The sequence below is a fragment of the Thamnophis elegans genome, chromosome 3 (genome assembly GCF_009769535.1).
Source record: "Thamnophis elegans isolate rThaEle1 chromosome 3, rThaEle1.pri, whole genome shotgun sequence".
Taxonomy (NCBI): domain Eukaryota; kingdom Metazoa; phylum Chordata; class Lepidosauria; order Squamata; family Colubridae; genus Thamnophis; species Thamnophis elegans.
In genome coordinates this window covers 126,874,003-126,897,273 of record NC_045543.1, presented here as the reverse complement: position 1 = coordinate 126,897,273, position 23,271 = coordinate 126,874,003, and the positions used below count along the sequence as shown (strand labels likewise).

The following is a 23,271-nucleotide window of genomic DNA, read 5'->3' as shown; positions in this document are numbered from 1 at the left end:
CCACACAGATTGTATAATACACTATTAACTTTTGTTCACTGTAAAGAAAGAAACATCTAAGCAAGTCTTATCATTTGAGCTATTACGATGACACAAAGCACACTTTTTAGATGGCTGTGCTTGTGTCTCCAGGTGCCCTCTTTGAAATTAAACAACCTGTGAAGAACAGGTCACCTTCAAAAACATTCAGTCTAAAGCTTCCCAACCAGAAAGCTTCTTTTTATTTTATTTTTTAAATATTTTTTTTGCTTTTTTACATTCCAATAAGGGAGACAGTGCTTTGAACTAGTTAAAATCACACTGGATTGAAATAAATGTAGAAACAGAAACACAAAGACAAACACAGAAAAATATTCAACCTGAACCAGTGGTTCAAAAATTCAAATAGTTTAACAACCTTTTCTCTGCCCTCATGATTTCTTCTAACAATCAGTTCACCAAACTGCTGAGAAACTTAACAACTGGTTCTCTCGAAGTGGTGCGAACTGGCTCCAGTTCACTGACCTGAACCATGGAATAACAAAGTTGGAAGGCCATCAAACTCAATTGTTCTGATCAGTGCAGGACTAAAAATGAAAGTGAAGGTGATCCAACCTGGGTAGCTTGTTCCACTATGAGCATCTTTGTCTCTTAATTTTAAATTCTGTGATACGTACTCTAGGGTAACAGAGAACAGTTCTTGGCCCTATGTGATAGCCTCAGAAACTGAAGAATGCTATCATATCTCCCTTTAAGCTTCTCTTCTCAAGGCTACCCATTCTAAGTTCTTTTGCCTTACAGGAATATGATTGTAGAGTTGTTATCATCTTTATTGTCCTTCTTTGAAGTTGTTCTGCTTTGCCCTTCCTAAGGTGCAGTATGTAGATCTGGTTGCAGTTCTTAAGGTGGAGTCTAATTAATAAAGTCAATGTTTACTCATGCCATTGATCAGCTATATTACGCCAAGTAACTAATTTTTAATGTGCCCCAAGGGAGACGGGTTTAATCCATGAATCCAGTGTGCTCATTTTCTGTTAATTTGATTGACATTTTAATAAAAAAACATCTTTAGATTTTATTTTAGGACTAATTTAGGTCTAATTTGTAAGAGGCAGCCCCCACTCTCCCTTGGAAAAACTGTGCATAAAATGGACTGACATTGCACGAGTGTCCTGCTGTGGAAAGACTCAAATGCCAAATCACTTGAATTGGAACTGCAGAATTTTTAAACTGTGATTGCAAAAGTTCCCCATTAAAATTGCTTTAAAGCCTTGCTTTTTCCCCACTGTGTTCATCAGATGTTTTGTCTCTCACTGATTACTTCCACCAAAGGACAAAATGGGTCTTAACTCTTTTTAATGAAGGCCAATATATCCATCTGTCATCATTTCCGTGCTATTTTAGATCTCTATTAACAGTAAAGTAATTATTAGTTATGCGTAAATATATATTAATTAATGTTCTTTTTTTCTACCTGCAGTTCAGTAACTTCAATAAAACAAGGAAATATATTTGGTTATATTTGTAGGAGCTGTTCTTTGTTTTTAGAGAGCTTGAATCAAAACTACAAGGGATGCTAATCTGACATCTGAATGATTCCAGTAAATCTAAGCTATACTGTACTATAGCTACACACACACACACACACACACACACACTCTATACATTCTTCTTCTATTACTATTCAACATTAACTCCTTGCAGTGACCTTGACTGTAGGCTGTATACTGGAGTTCTAAGTATCCATCTGTGAAAGAATGTGTGACGATACTAGAGTCATGTCAATTGCCATATTGACAACTTGAGCAGCCCTTCCCCAAATCCACCTTATATTCAGAAGAGAACAATGGGAAAGGAACGTTGTGTAAATTTTGACGCTGGCATCTAATATTTCATAAAGTTAGGTAGATGGAATAGCAGGCAACGCCATGTGATTGGTTTGGTCGTTATTGAGACTCTTCAGATGAAGGTAGCTGAATGTCATTATGGAGTTTCAAAGCCTCTCTACTAGGAGTAGACGTCTGCCCTTAGCTTTAGTGTCAGAAGGGAATAATATTGTAAGGTTCCTCAAATTAGCGTCCTTCAGTTGTGAACTTCCATCTTCCCTTGTCATGGATCTTCTAAAGATAACCCAAAGTAATGACCAAAGGCATTCAAATGTTATTCTTCAAAGGGAAGCTTTTGAATGTGAATTCAAAGGAGCTGGTTGTGATTTGCTCTCAACTGCATATATGTACACATTTGCAAAAGTTGTTCTGCCAGAAGGGGTCAAAGGTCCAGATTGTCTAATGCCTCTTTCCAAGCAAACTAGTTAGATATTCCTGGAGAAATTAAAGCTATGTTTTGAAGAGCCTTTCTCCAGGCTCTGGGATTGAAAAATTGTAGCAACCGGTTCTCTGCCCGGTTGCTGGGTGGGCATGGCCATGCAATGAGTGGCCTACTCAGCCTCCTGCACCGGGGGGGGGGTGTTTTCACCCTTCCCGGGCTCCAGAGGCTTTCCTTGAGCCTCCTGGAGGGCAAAAATGGCTTCCCCTGGGCTCCAGAGATTCTCCAGAGGCCAGAAACTGGTCCATTTCTGGACTTCCAGAACTTCCGGGAGGCCTGTTTTTCATGCTTTCAGAGCCTCCACATGGGTCCTGCACTTACCTGGCATAATGAACAGGCCACGTGGAAACTCCTGGGAGGGGCAGGGCAGGGTGGGCAGGGCCAGCCAGTCCTTCTACCTACTGCTTCGGCAAACCAGATGTAAAATTAGCATCTGGTTCGCTCGAACTGGTCTGAACCAGCTGAATCTCACCTCTGCCTTTCCCCTTCGATCTTATTGTAAGATTTGGTCAAAAATGAATTTGCTCATTAAAATAAAATATATTATTTAATTCTAATAAGGACTTTTAAAAGGAAATTGACAAATCAAGAAGAAAAGTCTTCCTGAATTAGGCATTGCAAACTTCTTACATTACCCATTTCAAGCGATGATTAATGTCAAAATTAAGCTCCTTGATTCATCGGTTCTGTCTAAGTACCTAAGATATGTCGGGTATAGAGACTGAATGATATACTTTAGTCACCCAGATGACTACAAATATTTACTGGGATGAATATTTCCTACATTCATAAATATTTTATCTCGCTAATGGTAGCTGTTCTGGGAGCAGATGAAAACTGACTTCAAAGAATTCTTAACCTATATTAAGATTTAAATCAGAATAAAGATGAAGGAAAGGGAAATATCCATTCCCTTGGCAAAGGGGATGGATGAACAATTACTATTAGCAAGTTAATCATGGTTGTCATCATCAGCAACTTCATCAACATGATTCATGCTGGGTGGGAACCATAAAGCCCCAGTTTAAAGAAAGTCGTAGTAAATAGAATGAGAAATTGCACGAGGAGAAACAGAAGAGAGAAAAATCAAGAGCTGAAATGATTTGGAAACGTTCAGATCATAATATCTTGGAGAGTGGGAAGTTATAACAGGGAAAGGAATGTGGATATGGATATTGGATGGTAGGGCTTGATATTGGTGATTTGACACAATGGTTGCCACAAAGAAGAGGGCGTCAACCTATTCCCCAAAGCACTTGAAGGCGGGACAAGAACCAACGGATGGAAACTAATCAAGGAGAGAACAACCTAGAACTATAATGACGAACGTATGATACATGTTCCAGAGGTGGCACACAGAGCCCTCTCTGTGGGCAAGTCGATGTCACCCCAGCTCAGGCAGCTGGTCATCAGGTTTCCAAGGCATGCATGCGTGCCGGCTAGCTGGTCATCAGATTTCCGGTGCTCTGGTTCGCATGCGTGTGCCTTCCAGTTTGGGCACTCTGTGCCTAAAAGGTCTGCCATCACTGCCCTAGAACTAAAGAGAAATTTCCTGATGGAACAATTAAACTGTGGAATGACTTGCCTGCAGAAGCTGTGAATGCTCCAACACTGGAAGTTTTTAAGGAGAGATTGGACAACCATTTGTCTGTTTGAGCAGGGGGTTGGGTTAGAAGACCTACAAGGTCCCTTCCAATTCTGTTATTCTGTTCTGTTAAGACTTCAGCTCCCAGAATTGCCCAACCAACATGGGCAGTTGGAATCCACACACCTGAAAGTTGCTGAACTTAAGAAAGATTGCTCTATAACATGGTGGAGCCTTCTCCAGTCATAGCAACTGGGTTTGTGTGGGGAATTATTATTTGTATAAAAGGCAAAGGGGCTGCAGGTTATTCACTCCTAATTAACATATTTCACTATTTCATCTCTTAGTATTTGGATATTCCCTTATGAGGCAAGTGAGTGGTAGAATTTTCTATTGTAATTACTACATGTTGCTTTTAAGATTTTAGTGTTCTTTCACTCTGACAATGAAAAATTAGCTTCGTATTATTAATGCTCCCTGAACTATTCTGCTTATGCTCTTGAAGCAATATACTTTTCTATTTTTTGCTTCAAACAAGCTGGGAAAATACTTTTCTCTGGATGTTAAAAAGAAATGCATGCTGCTTTTATGTGTAATCAAAATCCATATTTGGAGGTACAAATACTGAGTTCTACAAAAAGACAGTGTAGATTTGTACCTAGTCAGGCTGAGAGATGATCCAGAGAAATCGATGTGACATATCAGTTCATGATTTCAATGATTCTCTAAGCATGGCTAAATATAGATCCAATCTTATATTATTCTCTATATCCTGACAATCTTCCAAACAGAAGAGAATAGATGCAGCTTAGGGTAGAACTGTTGTGTCCTTGGTGCTTTTTTGTGCTTGGTTGTTTGCTTGCAAACGTTTCATTACCGAATTAGGTAACATCATCAGTGTGAGTGAATGTGGGATTTATTCCCTGTTTTATATACAGAGCTTAATCTGCCAGTGTTAATGGGTGTGTATGTGTGTTCTCCTTAGTAGTTCTCGATTAGGATATTGTTTTCTGTTTCATTATTTGTTTGATGATAATCCCTACTTATCTGGATATTGGTTGCTGGAGAAGTGTTTGGTCTTTTTTATTATCTCTTTTGAATACTGTGTAAATATGATTTATCTCTATGTGACTGATGGTGATCATTGACCCATAGTAATAATGATTTCATTTAATAACTCAACTAAATATATTGAAATATAATTCAAAAGGTTAAATATGCAGTAAAAGAGAACAATAGGCCGTTCTCTAATAATGGTAATGCCATTCTATAGTGTCATTCTAATGCCACTATTCAATGTTTTCTATTCCTTTTTACCCAATAATCAATGGCACACAGTCCACCAATTGCAAGAAGACAAAGTTAGATTAAGAATGTAATGTTCCCTTTTTTAAAAAAGTGAAAAAAATATTCAAATATTCTGAATTTCCAGAAAATGTGCACATAGTAGACAGTGGAACTAAAACAACTTGTTAAGTTGGGATTAGTCATTAATATTGATGGCCTATCCCTTCCACTTGAGCAGAACCAAGCTGATGCCACCAATTAATTCAACATTAATTAATGGAGTACACTGGCAGATGCTACACCTTGATATGATAATGTACAGTTCTCCTCCATTAGCAAAATTCCTAATAGAAATGGGAATGTATTGCATAAAGGACAGTAAATGGCTGCCATTTATGAATTAAGCTTAGCAATGATCATACGTATATACGTCCAAAAGCACATTGGTTGCTGGCAGAAAATTTATTAATGGCTTTCTGAATTATGATAACTTAAATAATGAATCCTGACTGGGTTTCAAGAAATACAGTTGCATCAATGTCAGGAAATTATTACAACTTATAAAAATGTCCCCCTTTTTGCCTATTCTGTCCAATTCCTCGACACTTTCAAAAGAAAATGATAATGTTCAGCATGTGCTTGCAAAATCTGTGGTTACAAGATTACAACCTAACCTAACACAACTGGAAAAAAAGTTCAACTGTGGCGCATGTTGTACACATTACATTACTATCAGGTTGTATCAGCTTCACCTTCATCCAAGCTGTAGTTGAGTTTTATGATTGTGCTGATAAACTCGCCGAGTTCTACAAAGTCTGCGGTGACAATGTTGATGCCACTTTCACCTGGTGTCTGAGCCTGGACCCACTGCATCATGGCAGGGAGAGCTCTGAAAAGAAAACACACGTAATCATTATTATCAAGCAAAGCAAAGTCCTGGACTCCATAATAAACAAAACCATAAACATCAGCTGCTATTCATTTCCACCTCTTTTATTCTCATCTTTTAATTCTGATAAATTGGGTATGTCTAGTCTGGTGAAAAGAAGGACTGACTTGGGGCAGTGGTGGGATTCAGAATTTTTTACTATACCAGTCCTGTGGGCGTGGCATGGCTTGGTGGGCGTGGTAGGGGAAGGATACTTTAAAATCTCCATTTCCTCCCGATCAGCTGGGACTCGGGAGGCAAAGAATAGATGGGGGTAGGGCCAGTCAGAGGTGGTATTTACCAGTTCTCCGAACTACTCAACCCTTTTGTGCTACAGTTCTCCAGAATGGATGGAATCTAATCAATGAGAGAAACAATCCAGAACTAAGGAGAAATGACCTAACAGTAAGAACAACTAACCAGTGGAATGGCTTGTGGGTGCTCCATCATTGGAGGCTTTAAGAAGAGACTAGACAATCACTTATCTGGAATGGTGTAGGGCCTCCTGCTTGAGCAAGGGGTTGGACTAGAAGACGTCCAACTTTCCAACTCTGTTATTCTACTATGAAGCTAACATCAATCTTCATTAATATTTAAGTGGAATGAAATTAATTTTCAGCACAAATACAGTAACTTTCAAACATATCTATACTGGATAAAATTGAATACAAAACACATTCACAAAAATGTACTAAGAACCAGCATTTTTATAGAGTTGCATTTAAAAATAACTGTAATTTGATGTTGACCTAAGTTAAGAAATATGAGGAAATGAGTTTTGTTTAATCTTAAAAGCAAGAATGAATGAAGTATGTCTTGGCTTGTTGTCCACTTGTCATGAATTAAATGAATCATCCTTTGGGCTGGATTACTTAGCAAGCTGCAGGAAATCTAACTCAGAGCCAAAAAGTTGCAATCTTTAGTTCTGCTGAACGAAGATGGAGACAAAACCACACCAGAATTTCCAAGTATACTTTCCAGAGAATTAAAGAGCATTGCACAAATATGCAAACCACTATATTTCTTTCTCACACCCAACAAGCCTTTTGTTTACTACTTTATATACAAATTTCTCAAAATTGGCCCCAAATAAAATAAAAATGATAATAGTAATTGAGTCAAGAGATATAGAAGAAAAGTTAAAACAGAAAATCCATCTTTCACTGCATAAAAGTCAATTACATTGCATGCCTAATATATTCTTAAATATATTTAACATTGCCCTCAAGAGAAAGTTCATAGGAAAGAATATAACGTAATAAAACATCAAGCTAAAACCCAGAGTCCAGCTAGAAATTCTGCCCAGCAGGACATTCTAGGAGAGAGAATCAATGGAGTTTGCTTATCCCCAGCCAACAATCCCAACAAAGGTTTGTGGTCAGAGACAAGCTCAAAATAGCGACTGTATAAATAATCGTGGAAGCACTTTATGCCAACCACTAGGGCCATGGCCTCCTTATCAATGTGGCTGTAATTATGTTCTGTAGAGGACAACATGTGAGAGTAATAGGCAAGAGGTGCTTCAGACCCATTGGGCAGCCTATGGCTAAGCACAGCTCCAATGCCACATGGAAAAGCATCGCACACGAGGACAAGGGGCAGGAGTCTCTATACTGAACCAATACAGAATCCAATGTTAACAAGGACTTGAGGGCTGTGAAAGCGCGGGCTTCCGCCTTGCCCCATTTCCAGGCTGCTTTCTTGTTGAGGAGCCGGTGGAGAGGCTCAGCAACCGAAGCTTTATGTTGCAAGAAAGCAGCGTAGAAATTTAGACGACCCAAAAAAGATTGGAGCACCACTTTATTTTTAGGGGTAGGGGCGTGATGGATGGCCTCTAACTTAGACGGGGTGGGGTGGGTGCCAGACTTACCTACAAGGTACTCCAGAAATTCTACTTGTGGGACCCCAATTTTGCATTTAGATTTTTTTAAGTGCAACCCAACATTGTGGAATCTGGTGAGGACAGTGCGTAAGGTCGCAATGAGAGCGTGTTGGTCACTAGCGCTGACCAGCACATCATCAAAATAGGGAACAACCCCAGGCATCCCTTGGAGCAGGCGCTCCATCAGACTTTGAAAGATCCCTGGGGCTATACTAACTCCTAACTGCAGGCGGCGACAGCGGAAGGCTCCCCTGTGGGTCACAATTGTCTGAGCATCAGCAGTGACATTGTCCACAGGGAGCTACTGAAATGCCTGTGCTAGGTTGAGCTTTGCAAAAATGGACCCCTGTCCCAGGGAATGAAACAGATGTTGTACCACTGGGACAGGGTAAGGGTTAGCCTGCAATGCTCTATTCAACGTTACTTTGTAATCAGCTCACACCCTTATAGACCCATATGGCTTAATTGGGATAACGATTGGTGTTTCCCAATGTGCATGATCCACAGGTTCTAACACCCGCTGGCTAATCAATTTATTCAATTTAGCATCTAGCTTAGGGCGGAGCACTAATGGAATCCTTCTAGGCTTAAGGCGAATTGGAGCTACCTGGGGATCTAAGTTAAAGGATATTGGGATGCCTTTATATTTACCTAAACCATCTTTGAACACATCTGCAAACTCGGTGGTTAAGGACTGGAAATCTTCAGCTGCCGTGGCGTGGATGCCAATGACATCAAGCCCCAATGCCTGGAACCAGTCGAGACCCAGCAATGTAGGAAGAGGGTCTTAGACCACAATGAGCAGAAGGCGTCCAATAAAATGCTTGGTGGCTACTTAAAAAGGTCGCTGCCTAAGACTGGGATTAACTATCCTTGATAGTTGTGCAGACGGACGGCACAGGGAGAGAGATAATTCTTTGCTATGGAGGGCACTAAATGCTTCAAGGTGCTCCAAGAAATGAGGGAGCACGAATACCCAGTGTCCACCTCCATCTGACAGGGTGCTCCTTCAATGTGGACACTGAGAAAGATTTTTTCATGTTTTTTTTCTTTAGCTTGATTGATAGACAGCTCTACGTCATCACTATCATTAGTGATAGCATAACAGTCCTCCCTCAGTCTGGTTGGACATCTGGGAAGCTTCGCACTAGCTGGCTTACTTGGGTTGCACTCTGGCACAAGGGATGGAGCCTGACAGATCTTAGCTAGGTGGCCTTTTCGGAAGCAACGGTGGTACACAAAAGTTTTAAACCTGCACGTTTCTCTGGCTTGATTGCCTCTGCAGCTGGCACAAGAGGTGGAGGGGGCATCCCTATGCCCAGTGCGCCTCTTGACAGGGTTGTTCGCAGATGGCTGACATTATCTTCCTCCTCGGAGAGGTCATCCCCCTCTTCTTCATCATCGTGATGGACAGCGGCCGCTCGCGAGGTGGAGGAAGGGGCATTTTGATATCTTTTGATTTCTGCAGAGGATTTCTCGGCCATCTCAGAAGCCCTTGCTTCATCATCAGGTGACGCTGTAGTTTCAGATCAATGACCCCACAAACCAATTGATCTAGCAAGTTCTCTTCTAGGTCAGTGAAGTCACAATAGAAGGCAGCTGATCGGAGAGCGGCTATATACTGGTTAATTGACTCTCCCTCTAGCTGAAATCTTTGCCTGAAAGTGCAATTTCAGGCAATTTTGGATGGTGCAGGGGCGTAGTGTGCCCTCAGTTTCTCAATTAAGAGATCCCATGGGACGGAATGTACCGGCTGAGGGATGCAAAATGCCCTGGCTGTTCCGAACACCTCTGGTCCGCAGGCACTTAGAAAACACAATCTTTTTCGGCTGCCAGAAAACCCGGTAAGGTCGTGAGCTCCTAGGAAGCATTCAAATTGCTCTTCAAAAGCTTCCCAAGACTCTGTTGCCAGACAGAAAGCTGTGAATGAGGCTAAGGTGGCCATCCTGAAAAGGACGACTACTCAGGTTACCTCCGGAAAAAGAGGGGGGGAAATGCCTTTTTGTTCCTTCTTTACAGCGTTCCATTCAAACGCCTCAGCTCTTTCTGACTCAGTGACTCAGCTGATCCGTTGCTTAGTCCTGAGATCCCATCCTCGTTGCCAGTGTTCTGAGGGGTGATGGAGGGAAACAGGACTGAGGCAGCATGGATCTAATATTGATTGATTGATTGATTTTGATTGATTGGCTTATTGGCTTATTAACATAACGAGTAGGGGAAGGATACTTTAAAATCTCCATTCCCACCCCACTCCAGGGGAAGGTTACTGCAAAATCCCCATTCCCTCCCAAACAGCTGGGACTCAGAAGGCAGAGACTAGATGGGGGCAGGGCCAGCCACAGGTGGTATTTACCAGTTCATTGAACTACTCAAAATTTCCACTACCGGTTCTCCAGAACTGGTCAGAACCTGCTGAATACCACCTCTGAAATATTCCCTTTAATGATGTCAGTGATGGAAGAAGCCAGATATGGCATTTTCCCTCTGGAGGAAAATGCCTTTTTGGTGGCAAAAGAGCAGCTGTTTATCCTTCCTTATAATTTCCAATCTCTGCATGCCTCAGTCCTTGTAATGGCCCTCATTAAGTATTTCAGTCAGGAAAACAGAGGCCATGCTGTGTAGTAGCTACCCACGTGGTTGAATGCTCTCGGAAAGTTAGAACAGCTATATTCTAAACTCTAACATTCACAAATATCTTCTGGTTTCCAGATATAAATTAAATAAAGTGGGTGTAAGATGTAGTTGATAAGCTTCACTAATCATGTTTTTCTGAACAAAGAGACCAGACCAAAAAGATTAGATACTTAGTATTTACAGGTAGTCCTCAACTTACAATAGTTCATTTAGTGACCTTTCAAAGTTACAACAGCACTGAAAAAAAATGATTTATGACCTGTTTTTCACATTTATGACCATTAAACATTCCCATGGTCACATGATGAAAATTTCAGACGCTTGGCAACTGACCCATATTTATGACAGTTACAGGGTCCTAGAATCATGTGATCATCTTTTGGGACCTTCTGATGAGCAAATTCAATGGGGAAGCCAGCTTCACTTAACGACCATGATACCAACCTAATAACTGCAGTGATTCACTTCACAACTGTGGCAAGAAAGGTCATAACACTGGGTAAAATTCACTTAACAACTGTTTTCACTTAGCAACAGAAATGTTGGGCTCAATTGTGGTCGTAAGTTGAGAACTACCTGTCTTCTCCCCAAAGTAGAAAGAGTTGTGATGAAGAAAGAGTGGGGATCAAATCCAAGAGGTTGGGCTTGATTTCAAGTTGCTCTTAATAGTCTGACTGATTTACCTCACAAAGAGGTAAGAAAGGTGTAAACATTGGACAAGAGTTGAGAGCTAAAAGAGTTACTGTTAGATCGGGTGAATGGATGAGACAGACTCGGGCTTAGTGACAAACAACAGCTCTTAATTAGAACCACTATGTACAATCCAGCACCGTTCCATTTGACAATTAGCCCTTTTATAGGGAGCTGTCAAATGGATCGGCTAATCGGCTTCAAGTATATTCCCACCAGATTGGAGGACCTTGGTGGAACCTACCATACTGGCTGTCAGTATGTAACAGCTTCTATATCAAATCAGATACAATTCCTAACTCCTAATCAGCTGTGACCCGACAAAAGTGTGATGATAACAGCGCATTGACAGAAGGGCGATTTAAGGGCGATTTAAGTTAAGGTAAGCACGTCGACAGAAGGGCGATTTAAGGGCGATTTAAATTAAGGTAAGGGTTAGGTTTAGGGTTAGGGTTAGGGTTAGGTTTAGGTTTAGGTTTAGGGTTAGGGTTAGGGTTAGGGTTAGGGTTAGGGTTAGGGTTAGGGTTAGGGTTAGGGTTAGGGTTAGGGTTAGCATTACGTTTAGGGTTAGGATTAGTGTTACGTTTAGGGTTAGGGTTAGTGTTAGGGTTAGGGTTAGCGTTAGGTTTAGGGTTAGGGTTAGGGTTAGGGTTATGTTTATGTTCACAGCCGCTTCTGTCGCCGCGCTGTTGTCAGCGCGATTCAGCGCTCATTCATCGGCGCGGTTTAGAACTCATGTCTTTGTCACTGCGGTTTAGTCGGGCGCAGTTTTGTCTGTCGCCCTTTTGTTGGTGAACCCTAATCAGCTACTCTGTGCTCAATCCTATAGTGAGCTTCCGGTTTTAATTATAATTAAAACATTTGTTTCCTCTCAAAAAAATTAAACTGCACCGTCTGATTGAACGCGCTTCCAAATTTTATCCAGCAATTGTAAAGTGTTGAATTATAGATAAGCCCTTCTGGACCATCAATCTCCTCATTGCTAATCTGGGGGAAGTGGATTTGCCAACAAGCCCATCCATTTGTTTCCAATTATGCATATTGTTCCTAAAAAAAGGTTCTTCATACTGCTAATGCAAAAACAGGATTTTGTGACCAAAAATCTACAGCTCCCTTACCACAACTGATAGGTCAGGCTACCAGTAGGGCCTAGTAGAAGGAAACAAAATCTGCAATATGACAAGTACGGCATTGTGAGTGAAGTTCTGCCCTTTTTATGCAGACTGCACACATATGTATAAAAGAGCTTGTTATTATGACCGAGAACTTGATGTGTTGCAGGATTTTTTAAATCTCTTTCCCCTCTGCAGATACTTCTGCAGGCTACAGAACCATTCTAACAGCTCTAATATAAGGACAGCTCCTCAGGATTCATTAAACAGTTTCCATTCCAGTTGGACCTGGTGAGAACTCCATCCCATCCCGTTCTATCCTGTCCTATTCCCCTCCCATCCCATCCCATTCCATTTACGGCCAAGAAGTCCCAAAGCCTAGGGTAAATGATTATCCAACTTGAAGAACTAATGCCTAAAACAGCCTTCCCTTCCATCTTCATCCATTTTCTTCATGTCTTAAATTGGAAGCTAGCAGGCAGGAACTGCCTATATTTTAATGATTATCTTCTGGAACATCTCTAGATTGAGAAGTGGAGTGAGGCCCATTCCCTCAATACAATCTAATACCCAGAAGACTCATGGACATTAGCCTTTCTGGAAACAGAAATGATTCATCGCAGCTTTCTTCTGGGATGTCTTTTTGAAGCTAGATTTTCTTCACTTGGTGCTGTCTCATCCTAAAAACATCTTAGCTTGCTTCAATTTTTGAGATTTGATGGATCATTTAAGTGTTGCTATGTAGTTAAACAAAAGACTGAAATAAAAATGGCTTTTCTAAGGAAGTATTTATTGGATTTATATCATGTCTTGTCATCCCAAGTTTAAGACAGTTTATAGGAAAGCTCACTTTCGCTTGGTTTATCCCAGGGGTCGGCAACCCACGGCTCTGGAGCTGCATGTGGCTCTTTCATCCCTCTGCTGCTGCCCTAGTTGGCTCTACAATTGATAGGCTAGGACAGGTAAAGGAAAAAAGACGCCATGCTAGGGGAAGACTCTATGGTGGAGGAACAGACTTCTGGTCGACTCCAGAATTGAACGGAAGGCTTCCAGTTAGGTTCTTTGTGACTCCCTGTGTTTTCTTTTCTGTGGGAAATGGGTCCAAATTAATCTTTGAGTGTTTAAGGTTGCCTACCACCAGTTTATCCCCATAATAATAGTACAGGGAGTAGATTGGATGAGGCGCTCTTTCTTTGACCAAAGTCATCACATAACTTTCCTAGGTCATTTGATGGGGCTTAGAAAACATGTGTTTTCTGTTGTAGCATCTGCCCTCTGAGCACCATGGCCCCTGAGATCTACCTGACCCTGAATTGCCGTCCACAATACCGTCCCCCTGAGATCCATCCAGCAGCTGATTTTGCTTTCTTAGAAAGCCTTAAAAACACACTTGTTCTCCTGAGGTGGGGAGGTTAATAGGCCCCCTGAGATGGAGATTATGTGTAATAATTGTTTTCTTGACTGAATGTGTGTGTACCGAGTTTTAATTTTCTGTTAGCTACCCAGAGTTGCCTTTGTGAGATGAGTAGTCATATAAACCAGCGTTTCCAAACCCCAGCAACTGAAAAACCTGTGAACTTCAACTCCCAGAATTTCATAGAACAGAATAACAGAGTTGGGAGAAACCTCAGCGTTCAGAAATGCTAGATCATTCCTGGCCGGAGATCTGGCCGGAGTAAGTGACTCAGCTTTCGTTGATCCTTCTCTTTCGTTCGCAGCCAAAAAAAAAAAAAGAACTGCGAACTACAAAGAGGATTCTAACTGGCTGGGTCCCTCCCTACTTTTTTCTTGCCTGAAAAAAGAGATATCTAAGATCTTAAATAGATATACGAACCAGAACTCTGAGGGCACCTTCGTTAAGCTGCCGACAGCGGCAACCCCTCCCCCGGAAGCCCTTGTACATTGTTCAAGTCTTAATAATGATGGGAAGCTGAGCTCAAAGTAAAGAGTTTATTGACTTTTCCTTTTTTTATTATTATTATTTCCTTCTTTTTTCCTTTTTTTTATCTCTTAACTTTCAATGTACTTGGTTTTAATATACTCTAGACTGTGTTTGATAAAAAGCTAAGCCGGGTATGGGATCTGGGAAGTCTGAAGGGGGGTAGGGAGGTGGGATCATAGGGGGAGGGGGGAGGAGGGAGGGGGAAACATAGTTTCAATTTTCAAAACAACAAGAATGCACTTGTATACTGTTGCTTCTTTCCTTTCTTTTATTTTCTTTTTTTTTCTTTCAATTTTAGTATAAAATACAAATCGAATATACTAATGAATAGCAGAAATACACCGAAGTGAGGAGTAGAGGGAAAGAAGAGGGAGGAGTAGAGAGGGAGTGAGAGGGGAATGGAAGGAGGGTGAGATGGAGGGAGGGGGAGAAAGGAACGTTAGAGGGGGAGGGGAAGTAGAGGAGGGGAATGCTGAAGGGGAGAAATGAAAGTTGGAGGGGGAGAAAGAAAGGGTGTATGGAGGGTTGAAGTGTTATGTTGGTTTTGTATTTTGGAAGAGTTGTGTTTATTGTTTCTTTAATCGCACAGTATATAAGTGATTGTATAAATTGAAAATGAAAATGAAATAAAACATATATTGCAAGAGAAATGCTGAGAGAAATTGCTAGAAATAAATAAATTATTGTACCTCGCTGCCTCTCTGAATTTGATATTACCTTTCTGTGTACAGCTAAGTAAACATCTACCAAAATTAAGAAACGTATCTTCCTCCTTCCTCAAAAGATAGGGAAATATTTGCATTGCATGGCTTTCAATAACACAAGACAAGATTTATAAAAAGTAGGAGTTCTAAATTTCCTTTTCGACTTATAAGTCCCTGAGTCTTTATTACACCATCTTCTCTTGCGCAATTCAAGCCCATAAGATGGAATTTAATCAAAAGTTTACTGTTGTCTTCCATACAGTGTTATAGTTGCCGTGCACTATTTTTATACTATGTCATCAGTGCAGAACATGAATTTTGGTCCCTTCTTACGTCTGTTTGCATTTGTTTTGCCAAGATCTCTCTCTCTCTCCGTGTCAATTTTTTTTAAAAAAAATGGAACACTTTTTGCTTTTAAAGCAACTTGCTTTGTAGAAATTAATTTTTCTTCCTTTACTTCTGAAGCAAACCTCCCCGCCTGCTTTTATTTCTGTCCTCCAGAGAGAGATGTGGCGATTATATTCAGATTTATATGTCAGATCATTTCTGACTTTTCTTTTAAAAAGCTTGTAGGAAGATGCCTTGTACTACTGCTCAGACAACTGCTGCATCTTCCTCAATACAAGCCACGAGGACTTCCAGGAGATCTGTAGACATTTCAAAGCATTTATTTAAAGCAGAAATTAATCCAAGGAACCTCTGCAAAGGAATTTCTACCACTTCACCACTGTAATTGATCGATCGATTTATTCCAGCTCTATAGCATTTACACACCTTTATTCATTTATTCACAGGTGTGCCTGCAGAGATTGCTTGCCGAGTGTCCCTCCTCCAGGTAAAGTGCTATGAAAAGAGATTCAAAGGCAAACATTTTCTATAGGAGCTCTCATCCTGCGCAATGCCTTTCAACCAGAGCTAAGTTCTACACCCTCGGTCCAAGTACAGGTAGTTCTCAATTAACATGGCAACTAGGACTGGAATTAGCACTGCTAAGCAACACAATCATAAAGCACGACATCGCATCACTCTGCAGCTTAGGAAAGGCACTTCCAGCAGGGCTGGTTGCCTTCATCACACAAGGACTTGACATGACCCCCAGCTTCTGACTTCTTGCCAGCTTCCCCACTGACTTTGCTTTCACATTGGAAATTGGGACTCAGGTGACCACGGAGACAGGGCAACAACTGGAATTCTAAAGACTGATGGTAGCTACTATTTGTTCAGCACCATCGTAAGTCTGAAAGTGGTTGCTGAACAAGTGATTATTAATCTGTATTCAGGAACCTTTTAAAAACAAGCCTGGGAGTAAGAATGGGAGATGTGCTTGAATTCAGATGAATGACTGCTGAATCACAGCATGACTGAAGGCTCTTAAATAGCTGGGTAGGAGAATCTGTCTTTAAGGACAACAGTTGTTTCCCAGACACATTGATGGTGGAGGCTTTTCCATTTCTTTTACAATGTGCAGATGTATAGCAGCCGTGAAATTCAATTTTTTTTTACTACTGGTTCTGTGGGCATAGCTTGGTGGGTGTGTGGAAGGATACTGCAAAATCCCCATTCCCACCCCACTCCCGGGGGAAGGATACTGCAAAATCGCCATTACCTTCCCACTCCTGGGGGAAGGATACTGCAAAATCCCCATTCCCACCCCACTCCTGGGGGAAGGATACTGCAAAATCCCCATTCCCACCCCACTCCTGGGGGAAGGATACTGCAAAATCACCATTACCTTTCCACTCCTGGAGGAAGGATACTGCAAAATCACCATTCCCACCCCACTCCTGGGGGAAGGATACTGCAAAATTGCTATTACCTTCCCATTCTTGGGGGAAGGATATTACAAAATCTCCATCCCTACCCCACTCTGGGGCCATCCAGAGGTGGTATTTGCCAGTTCTCCAAACTACCCAAAAAGTCCGCTACTGCTTCTCCAGAACCTGTCAGAACCTGCTGAATTTCACCCCTGATGCATAGCATTTACAGGAATTAATAGCAAACAACCCAAAATATTTAGTGGTGTTTCCAAACTTTCCAATTTTGAACTTTTTCTCCTCAGACTATTTACTAGCCACTACTTGTTCCATTGCTTAGTCACCAAGTTCCACCCCTTCCCCTTCAGTGTTTCATTAGGAGAGAAGGCTAAGAAGGAAAATGGCTGAGCTACCGTGAAGTCTGCTTAAAGCTTTTCATCCTAGGATTTTGGACTTTCTCAGTAATGCCTTTATATTGACATTTTAGGAATCTGGAACGTCTTCCTGGTCTTCCAGTCTGGGGCTCCTCTGAGAACTTCAGGCATTGCTCCACAGGCAGCTACATCCCTCTGTCCACATCTATCTTTGCTTTTGGGTGAAGCACAACCTGTGGCTGAGTCTTCACTTCTCTTCTTATAGAGAAGTCTCCAATAAACATCTTCATACTCTTCTCTCTCTGGGGCCAGGGAATGGTAACTATCCAGTGGTCAGATGTCTTCTCACCAGACCCCAACTTCCCATACAGTCTCTTCAAAAGCTCTCCTTCTCTTTTGATACCTCAAGCAACATAGATGTAGGAGATGACCAGGCTGAGCCTGAGGGAAGGGTCAAATGCATCATCAGTCTCCCTTCATGCCTACCAGAGATCTACCATATTTTTCAGAGTATAAGACACACTGGAGTATAAGACTCACCGGAGTATAAGACGCACCAAGATTTCGAAGAGGCAAATTAAAAAAAAAGGTTTTGCACTCTGCAGACCTCCAAAAAAACAGACCATTTTTCATGAAAATGGGTCCATTTTTTGTCAAAAAAGGGCATGAATAGCTTTTGGAGGCTTATAGAGTGCTCCTGGGGGCTGGGGGGGCAAAAACGAGCAAACAGCCTGTTTTTCATTCATTTCTGCTCTCCCAGACCCCAGGACCACTCTGGAAGCCTCCTAAAGGCTATGCATGGCCATTTTGGTGAAGGGGGGTTGGGGTTTCAGGAGGTCAAAATTCAGTGTATAACACGCACCCATATTTTCACGCTCTTTTTTGAGGGAAAAAGGTGCGTCTTATATCCAAAAAATACAGTAAATCCAGTCCACTTTGTATTCCATTGACTCTTATCTTCTGCCAATTTGCTTTGACCATTAGTAATGCAGATTCTTGTGGAAGAGCATTAGCATACAATAAACCTATATTCATTTGAACTGCCTGGACTTCTGCTTTCCCGCACTTGGTTCAAACATGGTAATGGTAGTGTTATTTCCCCAATATACTGTTAGAACTGCCAGCATTTAAACTTCTAAATAGGTTTAGGTTTAGGTTTATTCGATTTATATAGAAATTATCCTTGGTTCCATTTGTTGAGAAAGGCATAATTTTATTAGAAATCAAGTGTATTGCAGTAATGCATAGCCAGAACTGACAATTGTGTGCCAAAATCCCTAAGTTCAACTTTTCCCTCCCTTAACTGTCTCCCATCATCGACTTCCCCTCCTCCATGACGAATCAGGTTCAAGCAAGATGTTTTTAGAATGAACACTTCAAACTTAGGTTGGTATGCAGATATCTTTTTGTCCCAACTGGGTGACCTTGAAGCAGCATCTTGGGGAGATACCGAAATTACTTTCACTTTCCTCCAAGCATTCACCCTCCCATTTACCTCCCCAGACTGTCACCACATGGCAGCGAAGAACACAAACAAGCATAAGGTGGTGAAAGCTCGCAGCTCTCTCTCTCCCTCCCTCCCTCTCTCTCTCTCTACACACGCACACACACACACATACACACACACACAGACAGACAGACAGACAGACAGACAGTATTGCCTCCAGAACCTCTCCTCTTCAAGCTCAAAATCTCCAAACCTATATAGTAGGCTGGCCAATGAGAATATTGCTTCCATCTGCTCCACAAGAATCATGGCTAGCAGCCAGGGCAGCTCATCTGCCAAGGCAGTAGAGGTTCAAGACCATATCTGAGCTTCCCCTCCCCATTTTTTTCCTCACCTTCTGCTGACACACACCAGTACACCAGCCAGTCTGGCAAAAAAAAACCACATACACCATAAGATATCAAAAGATGTTATGAGTTCTAACATTAAGATTATGTTAAATTTAAGTTGAATGTATTGATAATTAATACTGTCTTTGCAATCTTTTTACTCATTTTGCTCATTTGAATTATTTTAAGTGAAATCCATCTATGTGGTTGCTAGCAGTCGACAATGACTTGATGGTACACAATCTTTAACCAATGTTTTTTTTTAGCACACTTCGTCAAATTGCACCACCTAACCGACACAGAAACATTTGTAATAAAATTAAAACTATTCAGAAATTCAGAAAGTTCATGCCTTCTTTGAAGAAAAAGTCTGTGTAGGAGGAAAAATCATTGAATTGCATCCTTTTTTAAAATTACATTTTCTCCGAGAAATATATTTTGTCTTTTGAGCACTTTTGTGCTCTTGGTTTGCTTGGTTACATTCTCATTTAATGGGACCGATAATTTTCCCTCAGCATCCTTCAAATGAGCTAGAATACAAATCAGTTTAATACCCCAAATTCAAGCCAACAGCTCTGCTGCTTGGTGATGATGGGAACTGGAGCTTAGCGCCCTATTGAGGAGAGCTGTTCTGCATTTTTGGTATTGGCTTTCTGCCTCTCCTGGAAGGTGTGATGATGAATAGCTGAAGGAGCTTGCTTTTGACATTGCCATGATTAGTATTCTGTCACTCCGTCAGACCAGGATGACTCAAACACAGAACCTGCTCATCGCTTCAACGATATTCAATATCCCTTCAATGAAAGGAATGTTCCACCTTTGCTTTGCTTTGTGTTCTTTTTTTTAAAAAAAAGTTAATGAGGTTAGTATTCCCATTACTCTAATCCCAAGAACTGATTGGCACTAGATTCTCTTGAACGTGAAATTGCTCACAGTTATTGTTTCAAAAAGGTTCTCCAGGGATGCTAAAGCATAGTGTATGTCAGTATTTTGAAAGGTTGCAGCATAACACTTGGCCTTTAACAGTGCTAACACAGTTTTGATCCTTGACATTTTCTTATCTAACTCAACACAAACTCCTGTCTGATTTAAATAACCCATCTTACCATTTAGTTTGTCAATTGCTATGGATCCAATTGTGGCATCTCTTATGAGCTGAGCCAGTAGTTCCATAACAGTCTGCTGGGCTTCAATGCACCCTATCTAGCTTTCCTCTCCCAGCAGAACTTAAACATTTAGTGTTATATGGGCGTTATTGAGCTGCAGTGGCACAGTGGTTAGAATGCAATATTGCAGGCTACTTCTGCTGCCTCCTGGCAGCCTGCAATTTGGCAGTTTGAATTTCACCAGGCTCAAGGTTGACTCAGCCTTATATCCTTCCGAGGTGGGTAAAATGAGGACTTAGATTGCTGCGGGCAATAGGATGACTCTGTAAACCGCTTAGACGGGGCTGTAAAGCACTGTGAAGCGGTATATAAGTGTAAATGCTATTGCATGTTCACATCTGGACTTGGCTCTCGTCTAATTCCCCATAGGTCACCTTAGATAATTTTGAATTGGTAATGTGCAATGATGCATGGAGGTGATATTAAAAAAATCCCCCTAACTTCCTGATGTCTGAGGAAGAGAAACATTCCATAACTTCTCTAATAGTCAGATTGGCCAATGATGGGTGGTAGACAAATTGCTCCCTACGTCAACAATTTGAAAAAGAATTCTTTAATTACTTTTTTTATGAATGACAGTGGAAATCATAGTAACAGAAAACAAAGGAAAACCTATAAAGGTAAAGGTAACATTTCACTGTCAACGGTGCTTTTTCAAGGGGCAATTGGACTTTCTGGTTATTCTTTGAAGACGTTTCACTTCTTATCCAAGAAGCTTCTTCAGTTCTTGGATGGACAGAGCTGAAGAAGCTTCATGGATAAGAAGCGAAATGTCTTCACAGGAAAAGTCCAGATGCCTCTTGAAAAAGCACATTTGGGACAACTATGACCTGGATGACTGAGAATCTCCAAAGACATTTCACTTTCAAATTTAATGTTAAACTGTATGAGAATTTAATTCTAGTCAATCCAAATGTATTACAAGAGTGAGTGTTCTCCTATTTATTTCTTTTTTCAAATCATTAAAAAAAAACCACTCTGATTACCTTGGAATTCACTGTCCACAGAACTGGGAAACAGTGGATTTATTTCTTCCAAATAAACAGGTTGCCAATCACCTGCATTATTTCTCTGTTAAGTAAAAAAAAAAAAAGGTAGATGGATACTAGAATAGATGAAAGATATATAGTCTGAAAAGAAAACTGTTTGAGGAAGTCTAAGTTGTAGATCTTCCCCTTCGGGTTACAGATCTTGCAATACTCTGTGTTACACAATCCCACAGAAGAAGAAAAAACATTAGTTTCTGCGTAAGCCCAAAATTTATCAATGGTTGAATGAGATATGAAAGCTGCCTAATCACCAAGAGCTGCTGTAGTTCCTGGACATTTGGCAGCAAAGGCTTTCTTTATGTGCTGACAGGCAGTCTCAAAGGACATCAAGTAAGGGTGAGCATGTTGTTGGTTCAAAGTCATGTCCGACTCACTGCAACCGCATGGACAACGTTCCTTCAGGTCTTCTTGTCCTCTACCATCCTCGAGTCCATTTAAGCTCATGCCTACTGCTTCGGTGACTCCATCCAGCCACCTCATTCTCTGTCATCCCACTCTTCTTTGCCCTCAATCGTTCCCACCATTAGGCTCTTCTCCAGTGAGTTCTTCCTTCTCATTAGGTGGCCAAAGTATTTGAGTTTCATCTTCAGGATCTGGCCTTCTAAAGAGCAGTCAGGGTTGATCTCCTCTAGGACTGACCAGTTTGATCCCCTTGCAGTCCAAGGGACTTGCAGTGTCTTCTCCAGCCCCATAGTTCAAAGGCCTCAATTCTTTAGCGCTCAACCTTCCTTATGGTCCAACTTTCACAGCCATACATTGCAACTGGGAAAACCATAGCTGGGTGAGCTTACTGAAATCTTTTCCTCTCTTTGAGATTCATAACCTTCTTAAGTGACAAGAAAAATCCTCTGTTCCACCTTTCAAGGTCAGGGAAGTGAAGCACAAAAGCCCTCGAAGGAAGATTCTGAATTTGCATGCCAAGTGTGAAAAAACCTACAGCTCCTATCAGTGCTAGGACCAGCAAGCAATCACACTTATCAGTGAGAAGTTCACGGTATGGTGTCTTAGCACTTGCTCTACTTGCCTTGTTTGAATGAATCAGTCTCTGCTCCAGTAAAAATGCCATATAAGCCTCTTTGCTGGCTGTTTTTATTTAACATCATAAGAGGTGAAGATAAGGGCCAACTGGGATCATTTGCTGCTAGAGCTCATCAGGATTGGAAGAAGATTTGGAGATGCCTTTTGGATCTCACCCAAGAGGCAACATGACAGCCATTTTTGAAAACAGGTGCACTTGCTTTAAGGAGCTATGTTGTTATTGCAGCTATTAAAGTTGCTGCTCTTTTTTTCTTTCAGACTTGAGCAGAAGCTTGAAAAAAGATGGGCTGCTTTAATAAACAGCAGAGGAAAGTTGCACTTAATTTGGACATGAGACTTGTTTTATTTTTCAAATTATTTTTGAACTCTGCATAGCCTTACTGTTTTTCTGCATGCGACACAGTAATGAGAGGCAAGGATTCTGTTTCTTGTACTTATTTTGCCCAAGATAAGATGGAAATCATAGATGGAAATCATCTTATTGGGATGGCAATGATGATCATTATTCTATTGCTTTGCATGTACAGTGGGCGCTTCCACCTTGGAGACTGATTCCTTGTGTGTCTAATCATACTTGACCAAATAAAGTATTCAATTCAATCAGGCTGTGTTTGCAATGGCATATTGATTTGGTATAATCTGATCTGTGTTGGGTTCTCTGCAGTTGCCTATGGAGACAACTATGGTTATATTAGGAATATTACAAACTTGATTTGCAATCTTAAGAAATTATAGTTGTAAAATATATATGAGAATTTTTATTATCTCAGGGTATTCGTTAGGCTCCAGGTGAAATGTGACCACCCATTCCATTTCTATCACTTCCTTTGTCTTTGTTCTCTTTTTAACATTTTCTTCCATCTTTCCAAACCTGTTCTGGGAGGGTGGGAGGGAGGAAGGGAGGGAGGAAGGGAGGAAGGAATGAATGAACGAATGAATGAATGAACGAATAAACGAATGAACGAACAAACTATTGCTGAACTTGT

The 23,271-nt window shown here is 41.1% G+C and overlaps 1 protein-coding gene across 1 annotated transcript in view; it reads right to left on the bottom strand.

Moving 5' to 3' along the window:
• Positions 1-5,908: 5,908 nt before the first annotated feature.
• Positions 5,909-23,271, bottom strand: part of PLCXD3 (phosphatidylinositol specific phospholipase C X domain containing 3) — a 95,409-nt gene continuing 78,046 nt past the window's right edge. Inside the window, exon 3 of the mRNA XM_032212529.1 lies at positions 5,909-6,065. Coding sequence (XP_032068420.1) covers positions 5,909-6,065 — 157 coding nt within the window. The remainder of the gene's footprint in view (positions 6,066-23,271) is intronic.